The sequence below is a fragment of the Cyphomyrmex costatus genome, unplaced genomic scaffold (assembly GCF_001594065.2).
Source record: "Cyphomyrmex costatus isolate MS0001 unplaced genomic scaffold, Ccosl1.0 scaffold187, whole genome shotgun sequence".
NCBI classification, from domain to species: Eukaryota; Metazoa; Arthropoda; class Insecta; order Hymenoptera; family Formicidae; genus Cyphomyrmex; species Cyphomyrmex costatus.
The window spans coordinates 53489-73503 of NW_017275900.1; the positions used below are offsets into that span (position 1 = coordinate 53489).

At 32.4% G+C, this 20015-nt stretch overlaps 1 protein-coding gene across 1 annotated transcript in view; it reads left to right on the forward strand.

The window, feature by feature from the left end:
- The window catches only part of LOC108772369 (receptor-type guanylate cyclase Gyc76C), a 72153-nt gene that overhangs the window by 3993 nt on the left and 48145 nt on the right, over nt 1–20015 (forward strand). Inside the window, 1 exon segment of the mRNA XM_018537889.1 lies at nt 5899–6096. Within this exon segment, the coding sequence (XP_018393391.1) occupies nt 5899–6096 (198 nt within the window).

Genomic DNA, 20015 nt, shown 5'->3' on the forward strand with positions numbered 1-20015 from the left:
AAAAATGAGATAAAGGAATGTTACGAGATAAAGGAATATTATAATCAAAACGTAATTTGCACAATTATGTATGTATAAAAGTTATTTATATAAATGAGTAGAGGCCCTAATTGTAATTTATTATATTTTAACAAATTTAATAATAATTTCGAAATCTTTTGTTTCATTAAAAGCGATAATAGAATGTCGGCACTATTAAAACGCCAACGCGAATATTCGAAAGAAAATCTACATGGTATTCTTTCTATAACCGCTGAGACCAGATATTAATTTTTAATTTTAATGCATTACTACAGTATCATATAATATAAATGTAGCTTTCCAGATTTTATCATTTTTTTTTGTAAAACGTGCACATTTAAAATAGTCTCTCGAAATGTATGTTCGATTTACGCATTAATTCGTTAAAGAAGGAGACAAGATTGAGGAAATGGATTAATTGGAACAATATTTGTTATTGTCAGCCGAATTTCTCTTTTGGTAGTTCGATACACCGCGCGCACTTGCTATGTAAAATAATATGATTCTTCGCGGCGAGAGAGAGATGTATATCCACGCACTGAGCGAGTCGAAAGGTGCAGGAAACGAGCCGAGCTTTGCGGCCGTTTATTTATATCCACCGATATGCCACGCAAGAGTAAGCATCGCAATCGCAATATCGGCCTCTGTTCGCAGTTAGAGTAAAGCTTGATTCACAAGTATTCGTGGTCACGCGCTGTCTATGTATATTATACGATGGGGATACGACATTTGTCGGCACAGCGTCTCGTTTAACACAAGTAACCGCGTCGTATATTTCCAAACGTCATAGAGTTTATTTCACAAAATATACACTTAGGAATAATCGATCGTAAGAACGGAATGTACTTTTTTCATTAAAAACATTCAATTTACACGATAATACATTTTTTTTTAATCGAAACGGCATTTTTAAACTCATTAATAACTGACCTTTTTTTGAGTATAAGACAACGATTACAAACGACCTTTGAAGAAATTCGAATTTCTGCACCTTTATGTCGCGTCATGTCAGTCTCTTGAATTCATTCTGAATATAGAACGTGAGACGCAGATCGCGGGCATACATAAGCGTGCGTGTCTTACTTAATAGTCAGTCAGTTCGCTCACCGCGATCATAAGTGCAATGTATCTAAGATGCAGGTGCAACAACACCACTTTGAGCTCAGGTTTTGCCCGCGGACACGCATGGTTTTAAAAAATGATAAATAAAAATCATGGAATTCACATTCGTCGTACGCACTCCCACAATGTCAACTACCTTCAGACTCTCGGTTCGACATATTAATAAATAAAACGAACGTTAATTGGTGATCTCGCAGAATTGACATGAGGGAGCCTGTCCCGCGTCGCGTCACAATGGGCGCGGCGCGCTCAGTTCTTTAAGCGCGCAAATTGCATTCGTAATTATCCATTCGCGCACAACCAATGTGCATACATGTCCACGTAAATGGTATGTGAAATGCGCGCGCCTTCTCTATTAATAAATAATAAGGCGCGCCCAACGTGCAACGTCGCTACTGTTTACCCGGCTTCCTCAATAAAGGAAGTTGATTTAGCGAGCCGCAGATTAAAGAGGAACACCGAACTTTCGTCGCGCGGAAGAATAAAACTTTTCGCTCGGTTACACTTAATAACGCACGAAATATGGCGTTGAAACAGGTCGGATTTATTGGTGAATTAGTCGGCTGATAATTGACAGAGAGAACCTATGGTTTTTGCGAACGCAACACATTATTGATTTTCTTTTGCACACTATTTGAAACAGTTTTATTATATTACAGATATATCGTGTATACTTTGCTTTGATCGCATATTCATCGAGTACACATACGGTTCTGTCGTGTTATATTTTTCTTTCCGCGAAGAATGAACGTCCGGCTACAACGAGTTTTAAAAATATTAAAAACGACATTTATAAAAAAATCTACATACAACGAACTCATGAATACACACAAATATGATATTAGCATACACGTCGTGATACGTATTTCACTATATTATAGATGCAAGTGGTGCATAGCAACATCATTTGCAAAATTACGCGGCATCCATGAAAAGTTAAATGGTTTTTCATACTCTCTTTATCTTTTCGCAGTTTATGGAGCGTTTCTACCGTAAATCCTTTCTACGAGAGATATCAGGCTATTATGATTTAAAAAATATTAAAAACAACGTTTGCCTGTAACTGACACTCGTGAACTCAGATATGATACTAACAGATTCATCAATATGTGATCTAATTTTAATTTCGAAGGCAACGAGAGATGAGGGTCTTCCCCCTTGTTACGTCTTTTTTTTTTCTCTAGTCGAACATTTCTATCGTGAATGTATTATCTGCGTGAGAGGTAAACCATTCAAATACTCTACGAACTTGAAAAATATTAAAAATCAGATGTCGATCGTATATTTAAAAAAAAAAGGTAATATAGTATTTAAAATATATATTTCTAAATAAAACACATACACAAAATAAAATAGTTATGTTTACATTTATATTGTGTTAGATAAGACTTTTTATGATACGATTTCTTATTTACTACAATTTTCTATGTTTTATTTTAATTTAGTTGTTCCAGAATATTTTACCATTCTCTGTTGTGAAAATGATATTCGTGAATAATCTATGAATAACACTCGTAAACACGCACATGATATTGACGTGTAGCGATACAATTTTAATTATAATTTCAGATAAAACTACGAAATAAAGAAATGCGCGGAGTATCCAACGACAGTTGAAATAAATTTTTGTTGTCTATTTTTCCTGCTCGATCCCCGAATACGCCGTAGGCGTTTCTACGTAAATGTATATTCTCTCTGCGAGAGATAAATTCTCGGCTATTACGAGCTTGTATATTAAAAACGACGTTTACCTCTGACTAATACAAGCGAACAAACTCGGATATTGACATTCTCATCGCGATGTAATTTTAATCTCGAAAGTAGCAAGAGAAAACGATTTTTCCTCTCTTTTTTTTCTTTGATTGCACACGTGAAGCGTTTCTATCATAAATATATATTTTCTCGGAAGATAAATTCCCGGGATTACAATATGGAAAATATAAAAAATTACATTCAGCACCAACTCTGTGCACCTATACTTGCAAAGAAATGCAAATATATGGTGCAGACGTGTAATTCAATCCATATCAAGTGAATTTCAATATCAATCTATACCAACGTTTTACCATGTCAGATTTATTATTATCAACTACAATTGGAAGAAGTGTAAGACCGTGCGTAAAAGAGGGTAAAATATTCATCTCCTACATGAAAAAAACGTTAGACAGAAGTCTTAAGATTTACCTTGCATATTTTTTATATATTATTTAACAAAATTTAACGTTAGAGAGTGTGTATAATCATTTCTGATTAATGCTAAACAGGAATTCATTGATTAAATTTAGTCTGTTTGATGCTATTTTCAAATTTGTGTCGTGATAGCCAATCGTGGTCAACAGATTTGTGTGTGTGTGTTTAATAGATAAAAATATATCAAAAATGACATTGTGTTGAAAAATAATGTTGAACAGTATTATTAGATGCAAGTGGCGACTGCGAAATAAAGAATGCAAGGTATTTAATGAAAGAAACAATTTTTCATATCTTTTTTTCGCTTCATTTACGCAAAACTGTGCGGGACTGTTATAAATTTAAAAACTTTTGGTCACGATGTGCGAATAACGTTGTAAAATATTGATGAAATAATATTGGTTGGCATGACGCATGCGAGACAAATTCGATCATTAAGCGTGCAGTGGCGACTGCATTGTGAAATTGGACACGAGATGGACAGGGATGCGAAAAGAGGATTTTCATATGGTGCCTCTTTGAAATAAAATCGTTTTGAAATGAAATCGCTTTGGTATTTGAAACTGTTGAAATGAACGTGCGTTCACGCAGCATTGCTTATAGTGTATTGAGTTGAAATACTTCGTTTACGCTTAGGGGAAAGCTGCCTGTACCGTGGGACGAGCCCCTCACATTCTTGATTCAAGTACTTCATTTGCGAGTACGTATATTTGATACGGACCAAATTACGCGAGTGCATAGGAACAAAAGGTACACTTGCGTAAACAGGGCTAAACTATATTAAGGAGCGTTATAAACGCTGTATGAAATGAATATTCAATAGGAACGTCAAATACGGGAAGGCTTTTTCCTCCCCTTCGATGTTTCGCGCTAATTGAAATGAAAAATTCACGATGCACGTGAGCTTTTAATAAACAGCATTCTATCGACATACCAATTTAAGAGGTAGTAATTGTTGTCTCTCCCGTTAGATGCTTTGTATTATTAATTTTCTCCGTTATATCTCGTCGCTATTTCATGCTGAACGTTATTCTTTACATTTTTCAAACCTACGCGATTTGGACGTTTACTTCTCGCGAAAGGAATACATCTGCGATAGAAAAAATACGATGCCAAAAATAACGCATTCAGTAACTCTCCCCTCTACATCTTACGGCAACTTTCTCCTTTAATATATTATAGTTTACTTTTTTTTAATGAAACCTGTGTCACCTTAGCTGACATTCTAATATTTTTTATTATTTTATATTTAATAATTTCTTCTACAAACGTTAATTTTCAAATAACTATAATGAAGTCGTCAAATTCTACCTTTGTGTTTGGTATCCCATCATCATTCATTCTCTTTCTCTCTATTAAGAAATTTCTACAAAGTGTGTGCTTTAGAACGTGTAAATTTATTGTATAAGATTATAAGATCTCACGAAGCCCTCTTGCTACCGGCAACCTGTCCGCTTTGGAGATAACCATGAATGCATAATAGCGTGTAATTTTATAACGCGCTTTACGAAGTGTCTAATCTCAAACCATGGCATTCATGTAATTATTAGGTAAGAAGGTCCATCTCATAAATTATAACGTGCCATCATTTATATTGTGGAACGACATGGCCAGTAGACAAATACAAGGTGTCCCACGTAACTGTGATCACGTTTCTTTTCCACACTTCCGATGATCTGACAAAAATTATTTTGGATAAAAGTTAATCAGTTTTCAATGGTCTACAAATTGCAATATTAAAAATTTGAAAAATACTCTTTTAGGAAAAATGTCGAGGTCACCAATATTTCTTATTTTAATATTGTTTTTTACCGTACATTTTTAATTCTGTCGCCTGAAAACTGTCTGAGAAGTCATTTGTGCAATCTAGGAAGATATCTCTGCATTGTGAATGAGCCGAATACTTTCTTCACGAAATCGCGCAATTTAAATTCCGCCCACTGTCTGGGTTCCGTTAGAACGTGTTAATCGATAACTTTCATACGCCGCGCTGTCATATGTATCGCGACTAATCGCGTCCACATGCGGTAAGTATTCGTTGAAATCCAGATTTGCATAACGACGCCGCGAGCACATAGTAGGGACACGAGCGGATATACCTCGGAGCGAGCCATCCGAATAAACATCGAGAAAGAGAGCGGCAATATCAGAGACGCATCACCGTAAAGTTCAGTCATTATGGCGAATATGTATCATGCAATTCTCGCGTATTTATTGCATCGATAAACTTCATTTATACAGAATTAACTGCGCGACAAATAAAATAAATTTTTATCGTTTATTTGTAAAGCAAATGTTTTGTTTTATTAAACATTATTGTATAATACTGATGCACTGTCAACCATAATGTACAAATGCATGCGAAACAATCGCTATGATCTCCATAAATATTCTCAGATTATTTTCAAAATTAATTAAGATATAAATTTGTATTTTTTTTCACATTTTCACGATAATCAGGTATTTAGTATGAATTATATAACATCAAGTGTTTTCTTTTATTGGGATCAGAAATTCTTCCGATTTCGACAGCGCGTTTTTATGCGAAACTATCATGTGTTTCAGATTAACAACGATCCGAATATTTTGCCAAATGTAAAACTGGTGATGCGATGGAGCGACACAAGGGGAGAAACTATCGAAGCTACCAGAGCAATGCTCGATATGATCTGCGACGGGGTCGTGGCCTTCTTCGGACCGGAAGGCACTTGCTTCGTCGAGGCCACAGTCTCTGAATCTCGCAACATACCCATGATGAGTTACGTAAGTAAATCGTAAGCTTTTACTAGTTTTAAAGAGCTTTTGATTCAATTCTGCCGCGTACGTGTCTGTTGATATTGCACGATTATTAATAGCACAACAACGTGGTCACGCGATATTAGTGACGCTGCATCAGTATGCTAATCTCATCTAATGACACCCTAAACAAAATTATGTAATTACATAAACAAGTGTAAAAGTCAGATAATTTATAATGAAAATTCATACATTTTTATATATATTGTGTTTGTATTATACATGTGTATGTATTATGACATGTTTATAGAGGTAATTTTTAAGTTATAGTTCATAGGCAAATTATAGGTAAGTTAAGGACAGGAAAAAATAAATATGCAATTAAGAGTGGTATACAAAAGGTATAGATGGATGAGTGAGATAAGGAAAATCGTAAACCAAATCCCCTTCTTGGCTTTGTCAAAAACGCTGAAGTAAATAAATATTCTATTATAAATTTTTTATCGTTACAAAAATGTTTGCTTTTCTATTATATATAAAATGCGTAAATTTTACAATTGCTATTTACCCAACTCTATTAATATATTTTTCAATGACATTTTTGTGATATTTTACGTTCTTAACTTTCAAATATAAAACTGAAAACGTGAGTTGTTAACTTTTTACCTTTTACACATTAAATTCAATTATACTAAAAAAAAGTTTTTTATTAGTATAATTATTAGTTTAAAACCCATCGTAGGAATTTTTTAATTTCTTCGCTTCATTATTATAGGAACTTTTAATTATTCATTACTTAATTATTCTAATTACATTTATATTTAACTTAAAGACGTTATTATCAGGAAACAATAAGAGAAGTAGAGGAAAGGGAACGGATAGGATAAATAGATCGTTTCGTGGCACAACCGCATCGTTATCGCAGCAATTTCGTGTAGGCTCGAACAAACAAAGGAACCGACCGAAAACAGCTTCCACCGGGCGTGAGAACGACAGAGTGTAGGACAACTGACAAGGTGAAGTTGAAAGAGACAGCCAATGCGTAGAACGCGAGAAAGCGGTTTAACGAAGGTGGTTGGAGGAAGCGGAGGTGTACTCGACAAATTCAACACCCGCGGCGTGACAATATAATTACGGGTCGTGTGATCTGAGGCGTGTGCATGCGTACTGATATAATATGCGTACTATAACGTTACGACGGAGCACGCATCGTGGTCGAATTGCACTGTGAGATTTGATATTGCCAGTGAAGAGGTGGCGAAGAGGGGGGGGGGATAGGGGAGGGGGAAAGAGGGCGGGCGGGCGGGCGAGCGAGCGAGAGAGAGAGCGAGAGAGAGACTTCTGATTTGAACAAAGATTATACAGTGTTTTTCCTCTCATATTTTACATATTTCTTTTTAATAATTTATTGTATGAATGAAACACGATTGCCACAGACATATAAAATTAAAATTAGGAAAAGTCATTTTTATCGTCAGAGAGAAAAAACTTTCGCCTTTGCTTTCTATATCCTTTTCGTTACGTCTTCTGAATTTCACAGAAGCTTCTGGTATCCTAACTACCCGTAATCTCCTTATTTGACTTTGCTGACAGCATTATATTCCAGCATTAATTTAACGATTGTTTAATTATATTCAACTTGTTCAACATTCATGTATCTGTTTCTTATAATTTCCGTAAATACGATTTTCTCTTTTTTCCGAGTTCTTGTTAGTTAAGTATTCATCTATATTTTATTCTATGTTGCCTCATTTTTTTTCTCCTTTCCGTTCCGACACTTGTAAATATTTCCACCGCCTTCTGTGCTTTAACTCCGACTTCCATTCCTGTGATGCCCTCCGGGTATTCGTGTTGCCACAACTCTATTTTTCCCTCTACATCGTTTTTTCAAATTTAAAGCTACTTTCTTTTACATTGCCACTAAGTTACCCTCTTTTCTTCGCTTTTCCTCTTCCTTGCTTTCCTTTCGCGATACTGCAATTAAATTTGTATCAACAAATTATTATTAATTTCATCAAATGTTTTCGTAGTATCTATTGCATGTATTTTTAATATATTGTTGTCTCTGTCATTAATCAATTTTTAATTGTAAACTCAATCAATTTAAATCAATTTAATTATACGGTATACTATTCTATTGCAACTGCGTTGGTTTGGTCTTCAATTAAATCCAATTCAGTAATAAATAATGTATATAATTTTTTAAGTATATAAATTAAATTTAAAAATTAAATTTTTAGAAAATTAAAAAAAGTTTTTCCTTGAAAATTAGAAATTTATTGGCTACTCTTGCCGTGCAAGCTTTTCCTTATACTGTATGTGCAGAGACTCCTATATTTTTTTTAAATTTTGTTTTTTTTTGCTAGCATGTTTAGATTGTTAACTTATTTATACTTAGCAACAGTAATGCTAAATTACTGTAACAGTGAAATTAGCTACGCTGGATTCTTAAAATGTAAATTGATATGCAAGAGCGAGAGTAAATAATTGCGCAGCAATCAGTTTGCAATAATTATAAAATCTAAAGTATATTTATAATTTCGTTACAGATGTAACGCACAATATTCAATCGAACGTTTTGGTTAACTTAAATTTTAGTAAATAATTATTATTGCTCCTCATGATGACCTAGAATTCGCTGTATATTAGTTTGAGAACTAGTAAATTGACGTACTCCTCAAACATAATTATATAGGAGATTCGTGACGTAATTCGGAGAATTCATTCCGTTTTGAATATGAGTTTATAAACTTAATTACTTATTATTAGTAATACATTACTGATGGTGGCTTAGCCATCAATAGTGAATTAGTCGAAATGTCCGATCGAATATTACATTACGTATTTCTATGGCAACCTAATAATAAAATAAATAACAAGGATAGAAACCCAAATCCGGGAAACCCTCTGCGATTTTGATGAATCTTTAATATATTGTTTTGTAGAGATGAAAATAAACGACACGTGGAACTAATGGTTTTAAAAGTATTCCACATTGTATTAATATAAATAAAAAATTGAAACATATTTTACAATAGTTTCTGGAAATGTTTAAATAAAAAACTTTTTATTTATGTGAAATAAAATTTTTCATTTAAACAATTTAACTTTTATTTCAAACATTTCTTTCTATCTCTCAGTTTCTACAATATTCACTTCGAGAAAAAGCTAATTTTTGTTTTAAGGAATGTTTTACTCTTGAAAAATGTGATAGAACACGTATAAAAAATTATTTCATATTTTTATACAATACAACGTATACTGAAATCTAATTAAAATCAGAGGGAAACACTTGAGTTGAGTATCTTCCTTTGTAAATCATATTTACCATATATACAAGAATAAATTTTGCAAATCACCAAAAAATTTTGTGTATTAAAATTATTACTTTATTATATCTATGTAAGAACTTCTAGTATGTTAAAGATATTTCTATAAATCTTAAAAATCTCATAACAAATTAGATTTCTTCGCCACTGGCTCTCTTCGTGGAAATCTTATATAACTTTAATTGATATGACTAAGCTTAATTTATAGACTGCCGGAAACTTCTATGCAAGTTGCGCAGAATGACAGCTTAATTTTAAGGACGATTTGACTCGCAACGTATTTATATATAATTATGCTCAAAGCCTGTTAAATTTCTATTAAAATAGATATTTTTAATAAAATTTTGATTTCGTATCTAATATTCTGTAACTATTTACTTAAAATGGTCTATAAAATTGATGATAGCATGCATTTTTTGCGTTTTATTAAACACTCTATAAAACATTATTGCAACAATTCAATTGAAAAGTGTACTTAAACAATTTTAATTTTTATAACACATTTTTCTTTAACTTCCATACATCATTACGTAATAGTGCAATCATTATGATGTAAGTAATTATCGCGATAAATCTGTACTGACAAAATAATTATCATTGTATAAAATTTCAACTTTTTGCGTACTCATATTTGCGGCAGCGTCCGCCTCAGTCTCTAATTTATTCTAAAAAGAAAGAATTTACGCGTGAAGCCGAAATGTCAAGAAACCCAAGCACACACATTGAACCACGAGAAATTAACCTCGGCTCTTCAGCGATGCGCAACCGTGCTCACCGCAAAATCATGAATCCAGCTACTTAACAACATTCCGGTAATGCCGATCGATAGGCGCACCACTTGCAACTCGTACGTAAATATACGTGCACGTGCGTATGGTACATGAATTTTGCTTTGACACCGCCCACTGCTTCTTTGCATTCACTCCTTCTTTTCATGTTGCCCGACGATTAAAATTATTAACGTTTCCGAGCGTAAATCTATGTAAAATAATGTCCCGAAGCGAGACGGATTGGCACAACTACACTCACATGTTCCTACATGTTGTATGTGTGTACATACCTCATCAACATTCACATTATAACATATCATGCAAATAAAAAGTAACATTTGAACATCGGATACTCTGTTACAGATGTATCGAAAGAGTGTCTTAACATATTTCCTTTTTTAGGCCAGATTAATAATTTACAATTTTTATGTATTTTGTATTTGTCGTACAGAAACAGCAAATCGTTCAAAATTCGAATTTATGAAACATTGCCATTTGTACGTAACTAGGCACGTATAAACCAAAGAAAGGTTTCTTTGATTCAAAGAAATGTTTCTTTTAAACGAAGAAACCTTTCTCTGGGTGTATTATATAGAATTATTGAGAATGGATTCTGATGGGAATTATTTTGGTTTCTCTAGGAAATGATCCGAATAGTTTCATTTCCTGTGTCTAGAGAATACCATCCGATCAAAATCCATTCCGAACTGAGTTCCATAATAATCTTGACATGCCTCTGGCGTGCCTAGAAATATTTGTAAATTATTCCTTGGGCATATATTACGAAATTACTCCAAATGGATTCTGATTGGAATTATTCTGATTATTAGCTTAATTAGAATTTGCAATAGAATTTAAGGAATGACTATAGATTGAATTTGAATCTGTCTTAAACATCTCCATAGTACGTGCTCTGTTATCATCGGAATAACATCGTTCAATTCGAAACACAGGCATCGTGCGCTGCACTCCCCCCCCCCTCCGAAACATTATATTTTAAATTATCGCGATGCCCGAAGTCCTCCATGACGGAATCGTTATGCGGTTATATATCATTATTGAAAGTTTTATGAGACCCCGATCACCGTCTACAACGAGACGGCTCGTCAATATAAATCCTTTCCGCGTTTAACTCGAAGCCACTGGTTGAGTCGATCGGATTACGACACGCGAGAAGAGACCCCGATCGCGACTTAAAGGACGCCTGCTTGTAAACACGCTCCGGACGAACGCATGGGAAAGTGGTACTTCTTGAACATCGAGAGACCTCCAGACTAATTTATGTTAATTCGCAGTGGTGAGAGAAAGAAATCAGCATGTGAACGATCGAAGGGAAAACAGGGTAAAAAAATCGAGCGTCGTGGTCTGATTTTCTGTTCTACTTTCCAGATATATGCAATAAAAGCAGTGTAAACGTTTACGTAGGATGTAAACGTTGAGTTTATCATGAACAAACACGCGCGCATGCTTACATTCGACAGTATTGATTTTTTCAGTACGGTAACGAAGGTAGAGTAGACAGTGATAGAACGAGAATTGGCCCTTCTCTTGATACGTGAGGGACAAGAGAGCCCATAAGTATGAAGAATACACAAACTACTATTCTACTTATTTTCATCTAGTTTCATCTAATATAGTCGCTTAATAATCGCACCACGTATTGATTTTTCCGACGGAAAGACATCCTTCTCATAGTACACATGGATTTCCTCGAGCGATATGCTTTTTCCATGCCGACGCATTTCGTGGTCCACACGAATGTTTGTCGTGTATATCTCTCTACTTCTGACAGATTTTTTTTTTCTGTTTTGTTGTCCTGCAAACGTCCAGAGTTTTACGTTTCCGAGGCCGCGACGGAATAAAATAAATATAGTTTCTAATATAAAAAAAAATTATAATCTAAATATAATATAATTATTTAGTTTTGTTGATTATTACTGTGACAATCAAAATTGTTACTTCGAATTCAAAACATAAAAATTATAAATGTTGTAAGAAGGGAAATGAATTAGTGATCAATATAAACTTAAAGTTTCTGAATACTCTTTAAAATTAAAATAGTGTAAGGGGCAACGAGCCCAACTAAAAACAATAAAATTCAAGAAGAACACAGACAATATAATAAATGAACAATAAATAAGTAAAACAAACGTTTCGACACCGATCGAGTAATTCTTAATGTTAACAAAATTTAGATTTTAATAACGGAATTTTTTACAAAAGATTCTTATATATATATATTTAAGTCAATCATGATCGTTAGGTAAAAATTATGGTTGTCCATTATGTAAAATATATTTTTCAGTCAAAGGTTAAAAACAATATTTTCTAAATAGTGCCGCGGTATAACAATAAAAATTAATATCAAACTGGCCGCAGATATATGTAATATTGTATATATAAAATAAAGTCACAAAGAATAATAATTAAAATAAAAATAAATTACATTGTCAATAGAAGAAATATTGTGAGTCTCAACTGGAGCAATTTGCACAGGATGAAAACAAGTTTATAATATCAAGTATCGCAAGAGTTTTAGTTTTAGTCTTCAATGAATGGCATACGACCCGAACTAGGTCGATACAGCCAGTAACGAAAATGCCGCACGAGTATCGTCGCGAAAATGGCAAGAACCACACGAACACCGGGTGCCTGCATCCACGACGTCGTCACGCTGCTAATCACGCCGCGCGTTAGGACGAACGAACGGGACATCCAAAATCGCGGGACCGCTAGGCGGATTTAGAGTAATCGCAAGGCACAGTCAAAGTCGGCCACACTTTTCAAAAATATAACGCAAACAAGCACCCTACAAAGACGCATTCGTCCAAGACGGGTGATGCAACAAGACATTCTTCGAGTACCGCAAGACAATGGGTGACAAGGAAAAAGGAAACCGAAAGTAAGGTACTATATTTAACTGGAAGTGGAATGAATGAGAACGACTAGGAAGGGAAAAGAGGCTGTATTATATTAGAATATGACTCTGCCAGAGAATCCGTATTTTGTCTATTGATTGAATACTTTTGTCTCTTAATATGCACCATTTCCGAAATCAATCTTTTATTATAGGATGGTTCAACATCCAAAATTTTTACCTTCTTTCAATCAAAATTATGGATCTTTTCAATACGATGGTTTGAAATGGCAGAAGGAGATTTCACTTTTTTATTGATGTTGGAAACGTGCTCATGTACTCGTGTTTTTAGTTGCCTTTTTGTTTGACCAACATAGCTGAACATCGTAATCTTCACATAAAATCTTATAGACTACGTTTTGATTATTTGATGGTTTTAATTGGTCCTTTCCTTTTTTTATTAATTTATTTAAAGTATTAGGGATTGTGTAGGCTAGTTTACAATTAAAAACATTGACCAACGGAGCAAATTTTTCAGAAATAGAATTAACATAAGGAACCGCAAAAAACTTTCCATTAGTATTATTTTGAATAGTGCTATTTTTTTTAATATAAAATTTTATTCTATTATGGATCGTCCAGAAGATAAATCGCAATGAATATCCATTATTTAAAAGGATGTTGATAGCATTAATAAAATTAAGCCATTTGGAAACGTGGATGGCATAGGCGAATTATCTTGCCAATGAATCCATAAATAATGCCTCTTTTATGACAGATAGGATGCTGTGAATTGAAATTCAGGAATCTCCCAGAAAAGGTTGCCTTACGGTATTCGTCAAAAATAAGTCGGTTGTCTTCAATAAAATATTTTAACTCTTTAAAATATTTTAGAGTATTAAAGATATTTTAAAAATATTTAAAATCTCTCATTCTTAAAAATTAACAATATTTTTCAAAATTGTGGATCAATTTTTATTCTTTAGAATGAGATTCTAATCTTCAAAGAATATATGTATTATATATATCTATATATCCCTAAATGCTGATTTTATTGTATAAGGGATAGAGCACCAAGTCTCATGTAATTATGTTCATGTTGGTATTCTAGCTTAATTAATTACACATGACACTGATCATAATAAGTACACTTTTCATATTTAGTTAATTTGTAATATTTAGATAAATATTTTCTGTTAATATTAGATTTTTAGTAAAATGTGTATTTATTCAAATATGTTTGTGATAAGGTTCAATAAATTGAAAAATAATGAAAAAGAAAAGGGCTACAAATAAAAAAAGTCGACTTTTTTTGCTCGTAGCCCTTTTTTTTCGTGATTTTTTGTATTTATTCAATATGAAAAACGTCAATAAAAGAAATTTGTTAAACATACAATAACGAACATTTATGCAAATTAACGTCAATAAAATAAAATAAATATTTAACGCACGTTATTGAATATTTTTTTGGCTGTCAATAATGCAGATACATATTAAATTTAAAATACTTTTTAAGAGGTAATTGCGAAAAAATATCAATTTACGCTCGTTAAACTACTGCAAATATCAACATTTGATTTAATATAGGTACGTGTCAAATAACTAACAAGCGCGGAATGCACACCATGCTCTCTCTCTTTCTCTTTCTCTCTCTAAATATAAAATATATATATAAGGATTGTTTTAAAACTGGTATGACTAATTCTTTCAAGTAGCATTGCGTTACAAAATTTGATACAAAATTTATTTAAGCGATTTTATTTCTATAATATGAGATTGAAAATAAGATCATTTCTATGAAATCATCTGAAATCCAAAAAATGCCGATTATACAGTCCAAAATCTTATTTTTCCCTTTCGAGTATACGCGATGCAATAAAAAATTTTTATGTGAAGATTTGATTTGCATGCGTAAATGGAAACGTAAATGTATCCGTTTTTCAAAAAGAATATTTGTCGTAGTCTGTCGAAGCTTTCAAGCACGTGATTCAATTCTGTATCTTATCCTCCCATTCGCATTGAACGATTTACGTAAAGCCGACTACAATATAGCAAACGAGACACTTGTCTTATGTAAGAAATTTTTGAAAGGACGCAAATATAACAATATATACATGTCTGTATATTTTAATTTATTTATTACTAATGTGCGCGCACAATGATTATATTACCCACTGCTGAGCGCTCGCTGAGTATTAAAGATGTATGTCAGCACCTCGAAGTTAATATCGTAATATTTTGCTAAGATGTTAATTCATGCGTATTTTGTATCTATATGTAAAATTTTAAATCGATTTACGATACCGTTTTCAAGAAAATAATTACAAAAAATAGTATTCCGTAATACATGTTCTTATGACAAACAATGCATATATTGACCATTTTTCTAGTATATCTCTCATAATAACAAGAACGAAATAAAAAAACATATTAATATAAATTAGAATGTCCAACGAACACATAAACTACATACAAAAATATAACAAGTTTACTGAATAATTTAAGAAAAAATTGATCTATAATACCTGAATTTTGGGAGAATGTCATTTCTGTTGATATTTGCCTTCTGAGACTTGACAACATAGCACAACTATTGAAATGCGCGCGCAGTATGAATAAGAAGACGCGGCCTCGAGTGCAATATTACTTATCAATATTATATTATATATAAAATAATGTATTACACGTAGTATACTTCTAATTCTACCAATAAAAAAAATAATTAGAAATACAAATTTAGACTGGAAATCAACAGAGCTTTTTTACCTCTCACTTTATAAATTAATTTTATGAAAATTAGTTAATAATTTCGTTAGAAGTAGCAAACTAAAGATTAAATATGGCAGTAGCATTTAGAAATTATTTTGCAATTTAATAACAACTATTTATAATAATTATTTTGAAATTGATTGAATATAGATGGTCATTTGATTAGTTAGATGCTGATTTATACATCTATAAATAAAAATGATACATATATACGTGTGTGTATATATATATGTTTATATACTTATATACAAATTTATATTTATATACTTATATATAAATCAAATATATGTGTACGTATATATGTATATTATACATAAAGTCGACTTTTTTTGCTCGTAGCCCTTTTTTTTCGTGATTTTTTGTATTTATTCAATATGAAAAACGTCAATAAAAGAAATTTGTTAAACATACAATAACGAATATTTATGCAAATTAACGTCAATAAAATAAAATAAATATTTAACGCACGTTATTGAATATTTTTTTGGCTGTCAATAATGCAGATACATATTAAATTTAAAATACTTTTTAAGAGGAAATTGCGAAAAAATATCAATTTACGCTCGTTAAACTACTGCAAATATCAACATTTGATTTAATATAGGTACGTGTCAAATAACTAACAAGCGCGGAATGCACACCATGCTCTCTCTCTTTCTCTTTCTCTCTCTAAATATAAAATATATATATAAGGATTGTTTTAAAACTGGTATGACTAATTCTTTCAAGTAGCATTGCGTTACAAAATTTGATACAAAATTTATTTAAGCGATTTTATTTCTATAATATGAGATTGAAAATAAGATCATTTCTATGAAATCATCTGAAATCCAAAAAATGCCGATTATACAGTCCAAAATCTTATTTTTCCCTTTCGAGTATACGCGATGCAATAAAAAATTTTTATGTGAAGATTTGATTTGCATGCGTAAATGGAAACGTAAATGTATCCGTTTTTCAAAAAGAATATTTGTCGTAGTCTGTCGAAGCTTTCAAGCACGTGATTCAATTCTGTATCTTATCCTCCCATTCGCATTGAACGATTTACGTAAAGCCGACTACAATATAGCAAACGAGACACTTGTCTTATGTAAGAAATTTTTGAAAGGACGCAAATATAACAATATATACATGTCTGTATATTTTAATTTATTTATTACTAATGTGCGCGCACAATGATTATATTACCCACTGCTGAGCGCTCGCTGAGTATTAAAGATGTATGTCAGCACCTCGAAGTTAATATCGTAATATTTTGCTAAGATGTTAATTCATGCGTATTTTGTATCTATATGTAAAATTTTAAATCGATTTACGATACCGTTTTCAAGAAAATAATTACAAAAAATAGTATTCCGTAATACATGTTCTTATGACAAACAATGCATATATTGACCATTTTTCTAGTATATCTCTCATAATAACAAGAACGAAATAAAAAAACATATTAATATAAATTAGAATGTCCAACGAACACATAAACTACATACAAAAATATAACAAGTTTACTGAATAATTTAAGAAAAAATTGATCTATAATACCTGAATTTTGGGAGAATGTCATTTCTGTTGATATTTGCCTTCTGAGACTTGACAACATAGCACAACTATTGAAATGCGCGCGCAGTATGAATAAGAAGACGCGGCCTCGAGTGCAATATTACTTATCAATATTATATTATATATAAAATAATGTATTACACGTAGTATACTTCTAATTCTACCAATAAAAAAAATAATTAGAAATACAAATTTAGACTGGAAATCAACAGAGCTTTTTTACCTCTCACTTTATAAATTAATTTTATGAAAATTAGTTAATAATTTCGTTAGAAGTAGCAAACTAAAGATTAAATATGGCAGTAGCATTTAGAAATTATTTTGCAATTTAATAACAACTATTTATAATAATTATTTTGAAATTGATTGAATATAGATGGTCATTTGATTAGTTAGATGCTGATTTATACATCTATAAATAAAAATGATACATATATACGTGTGTGTATATATATATGTTTATATACTTATATACAAATTTATATTTATATACTTATATATAAATCAAATATATGTGTACGTATATATGTATATTATACATACATACATATAAAAGTATATAAATTACATCAAAATTTTATAAAAGAATAATTACGGTTATCAAAGAATGAAAAGTATTGCTTTAAATGTAAAAATAAAACTCTTATTAGCCTTATTAATTCCTTTACTGTCTTTTTCGAGAATTTTTTTGGAAAAGTTTTTCTTTATATTCAGAATATAGAAATAAGTATATAATTTTTAATCCTTTGCCGAAACAAAAAGATAGTTTTTTATATATTTTGATATAATATTTTCTACAAAATTGTTATTTTATTGGAAAATATTTCTATTTTAATATAGTATATATAGGTATTATGTATATTCTGCAAGAATTTTCATTATGTGTTTTCTTACTTCTGACGTCATCAATATAAATATCTATGGTAGGTAGTGAAAAACCTTAAGTTGCTTCTATGTTCTTTGATCATCATTTTTATGCCTTTTTGTTTACCTGACATATGACTCATGTTACACATATTTGTGTGCACGCGCGCGCTCGTTGTTGGACTTATCTATACATATTGCATTGTAAATACGAGTCTTATTAACATTTATTTATTTTTAATGAGCTACAGCCTTACAATAGCTCCAGGAACTATCCTTAAACACTATTCTTTTAATTTTATTACTTATCATTTTGACGAACAAGGAATATTAAATCGACGGCTTGACACATATTATCAGATCTGTTTTATTAAGAACTTATAAAAAAATAATAAATTTACTGGAAAAATTTTACGTAAAGTACACATGTCAAATAATCTCCAAGTCTTATTATAGCATTACGTAAAGTAATGTAACATATTCAATTGTTTCTGGGAATACATTTTTTTAATAACGCGTGTCACATTAATAAAAACAACATTTATTTATGCTCTCAATATGGCAATCATCTATTTCATTAGCATGGGCGTGCCAAGAAGTGAAACAAGTTAAGATTATTAACTTATTGTATTATAGAACAATTGTTTTCGTGACACAAAAATTACACAACTTATTTTAGTCTATTAAGTCTATTAACTCCGTAAAATATAAAGGAGCGCAGGAATGACGTGGCAGCGGAATGTAGGGTCACCAAAATTAAAAATTGAAAAGAAATAAATTATAATACGTCAATATATAATATTAAAAGTGCATTTTTACAGGCGCATTATAAACGATCGGTTACAATCTTAAACTTTCATATACGCGCTCCGCCGGCGGGTTGATAATAATGTCGCGCACTTCTATTGTATAACGCGGACCTATTGCCGTTAGCGTGTAACCGAATTTCGTCGCGTCCGCCGTAATCCCGGCGGCTTGAAAACTGCGATCGATAATGTAGAACCACAGCTCCGGATCGGCTGGAGTAAATTCCGGCATTCTCATGCCTACGCGGCTCACCTCTGCTCCTGGTATAAGGAGATTTGCCGGTTGTTCCGTTGCCTCTTGCACTCCTGTTGATGATGCCGATCGCTGCGTCCATTCGAGCTGTTGCTGTTGCCACTCTCTTTTTTCGCGCTCCAGCTGCTGACGCTGTTGCTCGATCAGCCTTGCGTTCTTCCTCCATCGTCTGCGTTGATGTGCACACTCGTCGCGCGTTACGATCGTTATTTCTCCGTTCATACTCCTCATGCACTCACTTTCGTCTCTTTTCCGCACTCGCGTTTTATCCGCGCTCCCGTTTTTCGCGCTCTCAACTTTCAATCGTCGGGTTCACCACTTTTTAGTCTCTTAAGTCTATTAACTCCGTAAAATATAAAGGAGCGCAGGAATAAGGAATGATGTGGCAGCGGAATGTAGGGGATCACCAAAATTAAAAATTGAAAAGAAATAAATTATAAATACGTCAATATATTAAAAGTGCATTTTTACAGGCGCGTGAGAGCGTAAAGGTATCAGATTATAATCGCTCGGTTACAATCACGTTTATAATTCGTTCGCGTGTTATTACTAAGTCGACTTTTCACGGAAAAATACCTATATGTTCTCTGAATACGCTAAACAATTCCCCGAAAACGACTGTTTGTGTCCGCGTCAGTTGATCGACTGTGTCTGTCGCATCTCTCGCTTGCTTCTCGTCCGTTGCGTCTTTCTCGCAATTTCTATTTTCAGTAAATATTATTTCGCGTGTATTCATCT